Source organism: Coenobita brevimanus, chromosome 23 (genome assembly GCF_032717465.1).
Source record: "Coenobita brevimanus isolate Jiangsu-jjx chromosome 23, ASM3271746v2, whole genome shotgun sequence".
NCBI classification, from domain to species: Eukaryota; Metazoa; Arthropoda; class Malacostraca; order Decapoda; family Coenobitidae; genus Coenobita; species Coenobita brevimanus.
Genome location: NC_136976.1, coordinates 30,233,209 through 30,243,534, shown reverse-complemented (window position 1 = coordinate 30,243,534; position 10,326 = coordinate 30,233,209). Strand labels below are relative to the sequence as shown.

The 10,326-nt window shown below is 40.0% G+C and overlaps 1 protein-coding gene across 1 annotated transcript; it reads right to left on the bottom strand.

Moving 5' to 3' along the window:
• Positions 1-5,739: 5,739 nt before the first annotated feature.
• LOC145392670 (protein FAM200C-like) lies at positions 5,740-10,021 on the bottom strand. The gene is made up of 3 exons (XM_080266983.1): positions 9,951-10,021; positions 7,101-7,830; positions 5,740-6,822 (listed from the first exon to the last, which is right to left on the bottom strand). The coding sequence occupies exons 1-3, from the start codon at positions 10,019-10,021 to the stop codon at positions 5,740-5,742; spliced, it is 1,884 nt and encodes a 627-aa protein (XP_080123109.1).
• Positions 10,022-10,326: the final 305 nt, after the last annotated feature.

The following is a 10,326-nucleotide window of genomic DNA, read 5'->3' as shown; positions in this document are numbered from 1 at the left end:
TTTCCTTCTTGTTTTTTCGTTCCATCTCTTAGTTTTCTGTTCACCTCCCCGCTTTCCTTCGTCTCGCCCTTCTTGCTTTCCTCTCTTCGCGCTTTCATTTCCTGTTTCCGTTTTTTCCCTCCCCTCTCCCTATCACTCCCTCCACCCCCTTATCAAGTTATGTATCCCGCCACCCCACGCACTTCATTTTCTCGTCCCCTTGGCTCCTCTGTTTCCTCTACACTACTTTTATCCTTTTCACACACACACACACACACACACACACACACACACACACAATCTCTCTCTCTCTCTCTCTCTCTCTCTCTCTCTCTCTCTCTCTCTTTGTATATATATATATATATATATATATATATATATATATATATATATATATATATATATATATATATATATATATATATATATATATATATGTATATATATATATGTACAGAGAGAGAGAGAGAGTGAGTGAGAGAGAGAAATACACGCTGATTAAATCTGAAATTAATAATTATGCTACATCGAAAACCATTTGCATAATTCTCCCCAAGAGGTCATTGCCAAAACGCCCGTGTACGAAGACGAAATAGTGTAATTCTCCAGACGACAATGGCTTAAATTAACTCATTGCCTTGCTAATTTTCGCTGCAAATTTTCTTAACTGTCTCCATAAACCCCTTTCTCTTCTCTTCCTCCTACCCTCTGGCTTTTCCCCTCCCCCTACCGGGCCCTCCTTCCTCCCTCCCTCTCGCCATCTGTCCGGTTTGTGTTGTCTATCCAATTTTCCTCTTTTCTCCTACTACTTCCCTTATTTCCTCCCTCCTTCTCACTCTCTTTTTCTCTTTATGTTCTCTCCTACGGCTTCTCTTCTGTACTGGCAAGGACAACAGTTCGCTCAGTATTATATTTCTGTACTCGTTGCTTTCCCTTAGTAATTAATATTAGAGAACCGTGAGAGTTTTAATTATGTATCTGTGCTCTTAGATTATGCTTTCCGTTATATTGCATAAGGGAGGATAATTTGACAGGCCTTAAAATAAGAAGTAGACCCACTGGAGTGACTGACGAAATGTTGTCCCTGACTACCTTCTTCCTTTTCCTTCTCCCATTTTCTTTTTCCCCCTTCTTCCTGCATCTTTCTGCCCATCTCTATATCATAGATAGAGTACGTTGAAAATATCGCATCGCTCCTCCCCATTATTTCCAACAGACCCATTGTACTTTTTAATTTTTCCTGCCGGCTAGTAGCCCTGTGCCTCAGGGACAACTTTATTTTTCGTGTCCTTCCCCTACACGTGTAACAGCCCTTATTTATAAATCCTAAGTTCAAAGCTATGTGTAAAAGTAATTGTTCAAAATGTGTATAAGCTTTTTAAACAGATAATTAGCCGATCATTTCTAGAAATTTCAACGTATTTCATATGTAAGATATATATATATATATATATATATATATATATATATATATATATATATATATATATATATACAGTATAGTTAGTCAACCCACCCGTGTACCAGACAACCCCGATTAAAAACCCCATCTATTGGACTTGTTTCTAACAACCAATTCAGATAATTATAATGTCGAAGTGAAGTCCCCCCTCGGATCCTCGGATCATTGTCTGATTCAAGCCACCAGTTTCACACCTACCACACCCTCCTGCTCTGAACCTGTCGTGGTGACTAAATGGCACTACAACAGGGCACACTGGGAGGGACTTCAAAATTTTCTCATGGATGTTCCTTGGACCTCCTTTTTTTCCCATGATGCAAATTCCACGTTGGACCACATACAGGATTTCATTAAAGTCGGCATGGAAACATTCATTCCCCATCCTAGTTACAGAAAAAGATGTAATTCTTCTAAATAGTTTGACCACAATTGTGCTAGAGTAACAGAACATAAAACAATAGCTTATAACACTTAAACAAGGACCAACACCAAAGAAGCTTTTAATTATTATAAAAATATCAGAAACCATGCCAAAACTATTATCAATCTTTCTAAATCAAACTTTCTACATAGACAAGCTAACAAACTATTAGACAATCCAAATGATAACAAAATATTCTGGTCAACCCTTAATTAATTTAAAACTAACTTCACTACCACCTCTTCCATTCCACCGTTACAGTCCCCCAGTGAATATCTAGTAAGTGACCCAGGCGGAAAAGCCAACCTTCTTGTTGACATTTTTTCAACAAACTCAACCCTAAATTCAGACAATCATAATATTCCTGTACTTGATTTTGATTCCCATCAAATACCTCCTTTCATGATTCACACCAGACACGTACAAGCCGTATTACAGAATCTATCAGCAGACAAAGCCACTGGTCCAGATGAAATTCCTTCAATAGTACTTAAAAATTGCTCCTCAGTGTTGGCTCCTGTATTAGCAAAATTCTTCCGCTTATGCATCCGTACCTCAATTTTTCCAGCCCCTTGGAAAGAAGCAAATATCCATCCTGTTCCTAAAAAGGGAGCAACTTCTGATCCATCAAACTATAGACCAATTCCAATAACTTCCGTTCTCGGTAACGTGTTTGAGACACTAATTAACAAACACATAGTCAAGCATCTAGAAATCAATAAATTGATCAATGATCGGCAGTATGGATTTAGACAGGAACGTTCTACTGTAGATATTCTTTGCCTTCTTACCCATCAGATTAACAAAACAATAGACCAACATGGTGAAACACACACAGTAGGACTTGATATATCAAAAGAATTTGACAGAGTATGGCACCAGGCCTTATTGTCTAAGATGTCACACTATGGCCTTGCGTCACTGGTTCCTCTAATTTCTTCTTACCTTCATAGTAGAAAAATACGGGTCATGGTAGATGGAATTTATTCTGTTTCATTCCATAAATGCTGGCGTACCTCAGGGATCAGTTTTGGCGCCAACCCTTTTTCTCATCCATATAAATGACCTCCTATCTGTCACGCACAACCCAATACACTCTTATGCTGATGACTCGACCCTTCATAGTTCTTTCACATTTAGTACCTCCTTTACTATCTATCTATCTATCTATCTATTGCCAGACGCCTCAATCCCGTTTGGGGTGGCCACAAACAAATCGCCTCCAAGTCGCCCTGTCCCCCGCCATTTCACTGCCCTGCTCCCAACTCACCCCCCTCTTTCATATACCTCTCCACCCCATCCCTCCATCTCATCCTCGGCCTCCCCCTCCCTCTTTCCCCCTCCACCTCACTCACATACACTCTCTTCGTCAGTCTTTCACCCTCCATCCTCTCCACATGGCCAAACCACCTCAGTGTGTTCCTCATAACGCTTCCTATCACATCCACATCCACACCACAACGCTCCTTTAAATCCTCATTCGTCAGCCTGTCTCTCCACGTGACTCCACAGGCTCCTCTTAAATAACTCATTTCCACTGCTCTCACTCTTGACTTGTGTCCTTCCAATAATGTCCAAGCTTCACTTCCGTACGTTAGAGTTGGTATCACAATACTGTCATGCAGTAACTTTTTCACTTCCATGCTCACTTCCCTGTTTCTTATCACTGCTTTCAAGGAACCAGCAACCTTTCTTCCCTGCTGTACCCTTTCAAGCACTTCACCCTCCAAACCTCCATCCTTACTCATCACACTACCCAAATACCTAAACGTACTCACATTTTCCAATTCCTCACCATCTAAACTCGCTGTACATTCATTAACTTCACCTCTTTCAAAGACCATCACTTTACTCTTCCCTACATTCACCTTTAGGTTCCGTTTCTTACACACTCTCTCAAACTCATCCACCAAGCCTTGCAGCTCCCCTTCGTCTTCACTCAACAACACAGTATCATCTGCAAACAACAGTACAGGGAGTTTCCAAACACTATCCTCTCTCACCAGGGCCACTCCAACATCTACTACCCTACATTGTACCTCTTTTATTACTCCATCCATGTACAGATTGAACAACCATGGAGACATGACACATCCCTGTTTCAAACCAACTTTCAAAGAGAAAAATTCACTTAGTTCACCATCCACACGCACTGCAGCCTTCGCCCCATCGTACATACTCTTCACAGCATTCAACAACTTCCCATCTACTCCATATATTCTTAACACTTTCCACAATCCTTGTCTATCCACCCTGTCATATGCTTTCTCCAAATCCATGAAAGCCGCATACAACTTCTTTCCCTTCTCTAGAAACTTTTCCACTAAAGATCTAAGAATGAATATCTGATCTACACAACCTCTTCCCTTCCTAAAGCCTCCCTGTTCTTCTCCAACTAATTTCTCTGTTCTTTCTCTAACTCTGTCTATAAGTATCCTACCATACACTTTTCCTATTATACTAAGAAGACAAATGCCCCTATGATTACCATTTGCATTTGATATTATAAATTGATATTATAAATTCCCAAATAAACATAGCAATTTCTCTGAACCAGGACCTTTCTAAAATTAATCAATGGGGACAAAAAAATCTGGTCTCATTTAATGCTCAGAAAACTAAATACATTAATTTCTCCAATAGAAAGAATCCCTCAGACTCTCACATAATTTTAAATGATGTCAGTATTCCCATATCCACTACAATTGATATCCTAGGTGTTACTCTAAACCCCAACCTAAGCTGGACAGCTTATGTTAAATCCCTTGCTAAAAATGCTTCTAAAAAACTGGGACTTATGTACAGAGTTCGTGAGTTCTTCACTGACGAGCAGATGGCCACAATATACAAAAGTCATGTGCGTTCTCAGATCGAATACCGTTCACCACTGTGGAGTGGATGTGGAGCGGTTGCATTGAGGCAGTTGGACAAAATTCAAAATAAAGCCATTAGATTAATCAATAATCCTGCCATAACGCAGGACCTTCCTCCGTTATCAGTACGTAGAGATGTTGCTTCTTTAGCACTATTTTATCGATATTTTTACCATAAGTGCTCTAACGAACTGGCTTCAATTGTGCCTCCCCTTCACATTTTCTCCCGAAATACTCGGGCAGCTGGGAGAGCCCATGAACTCACACTCTCCCCCACAATGCAGAACCTCTGCTTATCAAAATTCATTTATCCCCAGAACTACTACTCTCTGGAATTCACTTCCTGGGAGTTGCTTCCCACATACATTTAATCCTCTAAATTTTAAATCCAATTGTTATAAGTATTTTATGAATGGAGGATGCCTTTAGGCACATGGACTTATTTTTTTTTCCTTTGTTTTTCCCTCCTCCATTCATTATCCAAATATATATATATATATATATATATAACTATATATATATATATATATATATATATATATATATATATATATATATATATATATATATAAACTATTAGGAGTTAGAGGAAACAAAGCACTAGATTTCTCCCGACTATTTTCTTTTATACGTCCGACTCTGAGAATAGGCTTAACAGCTTGTTCCCACAGCCCAGTAGTCCACCAACATGTACCATGTCATCTCCAAGGACGCCTACTCTTCCTTTTTCCACAGCCAGGCATGGTGGAGGAAAAACTAACCCACCGCAGATTGCTGAAGTACTTGGAAAGGGGGAAGGGGGGAACAGTTTAGAACATTGGTTCCCAAACTTTTTCAGCTTGTTACCCAATTTAACATGCCACACTAAGCATGTTACCCCTTTCACAAATTGTTGTCAACAATGATATATATGGCTAAATTAAAACACTAGTGTTATTTTCTTTTGTTTATTGTAATTTAACATTGTGCATCTCTAATGACTATTGCCAAAGATGTCAAGAATATCAGTGGGATGGATGGAGTTGCAGGCTTGAAGCTAGTTGAGGAATTCTTGGCTTTGTGGTTGAAAGTGCCAGCCTGGCATCGTTTGCAACATTCAGGCGAGTCCTCTTTTTTGTTTTCATCCCCAGCACAGTTGAGAACCCCTTCTCACAAAGATACGTTGTTGAGAATGATACCAACAACTTCAAGGCTCTCTTGGACAGAGTTGGTGAGTCAGCTAGTCGTGAAATCCAAAAGGAATCTGCACTTTGGTTTTGGAATTCGATTTTCAAGGCTTCATTGGCTCGCATTGTGATCCACTCCTCCTTTGCAGGAAAATCATTATCATGAATGGCTTCATCAGGTACAGAGAAGGGATGAATGATCCACTGAAGACTGACTGTTTCTTGGTCACTCTCTGGAAAGTAGTGATGCATGCTTGTTTCAAGCCCCTTCAAATGGTCGCTCATCTCTTCGTTGATGGTCTGCAGAAGTGATCCAATATCATGACTATTCTCCTCAACAAACTGGTCTAGGATGGGGAACTGGGCTATCACTCCTTTCTCCAAGCGCCGAATCCAGAGTCTCAGTTTCCCCAGAAATGCAGTCACAGTTTGATGGGCATCAATGACAGTCGTGTTTCGGCCCTGTAGTTGCAGATTACCACTGTTCAGCTCTGCAAATATGTCAGCCAAGTAACAAAGTCGAGCAAGCCACACCTTATCAGTGAACTTGGTAGCAAAAGGAGATCCTTTTTGTTCCAGGAATTCCTGAATAGCCTTTTGGAGCTCAATGACTCGACGTAAAACCTTGCCTCGTGACAACCAGCGAACATCGGTGTGGTACAGCAGAACTTGATACTGCTCTCCCATTTCCTTGCACAGCTCCTTGAATATGCGCGAATTCACATCCCTGGACTTGATGAAGTTGACGATTTTCAACACATCTTCAAACACTAACTTCAGATTACCAGACAGGCTTTTCGATCCAAGAGAGTACCGATGAATGATGCAATGATCTACAGAAATTTCTGGATTCACAGCTTGTATGAGGCCCCGTAATCCACGATGACCACCCATCATCGACGGTGCTCCATCGACGGAGACCTGGATTAAGAAGAAAAATTATTATAGAATTATAGATTGTTTCATTTAGTCATTCTTACATATCTTTTGCATTATAATTATATGGTTTTAATTAATTTTATTTATTTTGGTACTTTAGTACTTCAGTGTGACAGGCACTATATTATTTGTGAATCATGTACAAAATATTAGCTACACTACAGCTACTTATACCATACATAAAACTGTATATGACTAAATGCCATGTAATTCATTGTATTTATACTAATTAAGACTTCATATAAAAAATCTTTCCCTACCTGTTGAACGCTGTTCCAATCCAATCCATTCTTGGTAAAGAAACTCTTGATGATATTGAAGACATCTTCTCCCTTCGTGGTTGTCAGCAGATCCTCGCATAATAGGAACTCTTCTTTGATCTTGTCCTGGTGCACGTAACGGACGAACCCAAGGAGAACAGCACAACTAGCTACGTCACACGATTCATCAAATTGCAAGGAGAATTTGCTATATGAGCTTTGCTTGATCTCTGCTATAACTTGGGACAGGATATCTGATGCCATGTCATCGACTCGTCGGCGGATTGTGTTGTTTGATAGAGATATGGCACTCAGTTTCTTCGCTTGAACCTCCCCACATACCTTGCTTACCATCTCGTACGCACAAGGCATAATCAGATTCTCTGCAATGGTGTGGCATTTCTGTTGTTCTGCAACTTTATATGCAACAAAGTAGGATGCTTCGACCGCAGCTTGAAGCTTTTGGGCTTGAATTCCAGATGAACCAAACTGGATGTTCTTCAGTGCTACAGCCCGGCGCTGAAAATAAGCCTGATCCTCATTCTGAAGATTTGGATGGCACTTCTGGAGGTAAGCTGAGAGTTTTGATGGCTTGAGGCTTTCATTTGTCAACACTTTGTGACATATCACACATTGTGGCCGATCCTCTCCACCACAAGGTAAATTCACAAAGCCATGGCGAAGAAAGGCGTCAGAGTAGGTGCGCTTTTTGGACATTTTATTGTTTGATCTGCAAAAAAGGAAGAAAACTGCATAAAAAAGTGTGAACATTGAGAATTAATTATTTATCATTTCATGGCATTCTAGATAGTATCAGAAGAGTTTATTCAGCATAGGAATGATGTAACAGTGGGTAATGGTAGCTATACTGCACAGGGCAAAACATATAGGCTACATACCAGCTTACGTCTACCCCAGCTGATGCTCACAGAGAATCTGACTGTGAAATAGAGGCAGCGGTGCCAGATTCTCAAACCCAAATTATCGCATTTTTACCATAATTTGAAATGATCTTATTATTGACGAACCTGTCACGTAGTTACGAAAATTATTGCATTATCGCATGCATGCTATCGCCTGAAGCACGAGAGGCCAAATTATTGTATTTGCGATAATTACTGCACGTCTGTCAACGCTGAATAGAGGCAGCCTCAGGGAGTGAGTGACGCGTACTGCACACGTAGATGAGTCATCAGGGTTACTGAGTGACTTGTGCCCTGAAGCATACCTGTCAAAATACTTTTGAGTTTCCACACTTTTAGATACATATTTCTTCTTTCCTAGTACTGTATATTAGTGTTTGATGTTTATTGTAATTCGGTTTAACTTTATTAATTAATTATAATTGGTTTACTTTACAACTTTACATACTAAGACTAAGGTAACATTAATCCTAATGCCTGATTTTCAGGATTCTTAACGTTTTTTCTGTCACCTCTCCATTACCCCCGGAAAACCGTTAAATTACCCACAGGGGGTAATTTACCCCCAGTTTAGGAACCACTGGTCTAGAAGGTCCAGAAAAATGAGACAAAGGAGCTTAGTAGAGCCAATATCGTGTAGCTCACTTAAGGCATCTACGAGTACACCAGACAAGAATGTTATGATCCTAGCTATGTAGCATTCCCTCATCCCCACAACACACACACACACACACACACAGACACAGACACACACACACACACACACACACACACACACACACACACACACACACACACACACACACACATGAAATAACAACACACAAGCGTGATGGTAAAACACATGTTGCAATCACCGTGGGAAAACGGAGAAAAGCAGAAAGAACAAACTAACGATTCCTCACTAACAAAGGAATGTCAGAGTGTCCTAGAGTGATTTTAAACTCAGGACTTCACACCTTCATTAGGGTGCAAGCAATAAAAAGCCCCATCTGGAGAAGCCACACTATAAGATCTATTTCACTGCCTTTTATTCTGGTATAGCCCAACATGCTTGATCTTGAAGCTCCGGCAGCTTTTCCCCAGACGATAATTCAGAGGGGGTAGGGAAACACTGGTGCTGAGAGTTTGCTCGATATGCTTACATTAGGCAGGAGGAGGTGGAATCCTTTTATATCTATCTATCTATATCTATATCTATATCTATCTATCTATATCTATATCTATATCTATATCTATATCTATCTATCTATCTATATACAGTATATTTATTTATTTACTGTTCATATTTTCTTCCTCGGAGAATTCCGCTTTCATTCATGGGGACCCTTTTTTGTTCCTCGGAGATCCTGCCTTATTTTAGGTCATCAATCGAGAAACCTGGATTTTTCCACCTTTTAATTCCTTGGAAATACTCACCTTGATTCAACCACCTCATTATAGATTAACCTCTCTCCTCCTCGTAGCATTTCTCTCAATATTACAGCTCGTCCAAACTATTGGTGAGTTCTCCAACTAATCATGAACCAAACGAAGCCCATTTCTTCTCTGTAATTTTCCTCCTATTCCTATTGCCTTTAAATATTCACCTTGTACCTCTAGTGCTTCGGAGTGTCAAGACGCTGACTCACGATCGTGCTATCAACGCCCTGTCGTAGGTTTTTGTTGTTGTCATTTTACTACCGGAAGGATGATGTAGAAGAAAGAAAAATTTCTCTCTTTTTTTTTTTTTTTTGTGGGGCAAAGAAAGAATATAAAATATCATCATGCCTCTTATTCTTCCTGTTAAAACATATCTTGCTGGCGATCAATTCCCTGTCATAAGTAAGGTTTGTTTTTTTTGGAAGGACGAAGAAAGAACTGTGCATAACCCGTAACTCTTGTTCTTCGTCAAGCACCTTACATGCGCGAGGAAAAATTATCTTACGGTATTACGTGAAAATCTCTGAAGGTCTCACGCACTACCTCCTTCTCCTCCTGAATATCAGATAACTCCATCAACCCAAATACGTCATTTCCTTTTCATTCTCATCTCCTGGTGACTTAAGCCTGTTTGGATGAGAAGAGACCTTCCGAGCTGAAGGAGTTTATATGTATATTACACTTACTCCATCACTACTAAGATACTCCTCCACGCTGAATGAAATCGTCTAATGGCTGCAAGATCAAGCTACAAACAACGTCCTCTGGTTTGAGGAACTGACTTCCGCCCAAGAACATCAGTTCCACTATATTTTTGTAACTTCCTAACAGTTTGATCCAGTTTAGGATAGATTTTTCGAACTAGAAGAATTATAGACGCC

Excerpts from the sequence above, each read along its gene's own strand:
- LOC145392670 (XM_080266983.1), bottom strand. The coding sequence starts at position 10,021 with ATGGAGTTATCTGATATTCAGGAGGAGAAGGAGGTAGTGCGTGAGACC. Across the intron at positions 7,831-9,950 it reads AGAGATTTTCACGTAATACC|ATCAAACAATAAAATGTCCA; the intron begins GTAAGATAATTT and ends CCTTTTTTGCAG. Across the intron at positions 6,823-7,100 it reads ATTGGAACAGCGTTCAACAG|GTCTCCGTCGATGGAGCACC; the intron begins GTAGGGAAAGAT and ends TTCTTAATCCAG.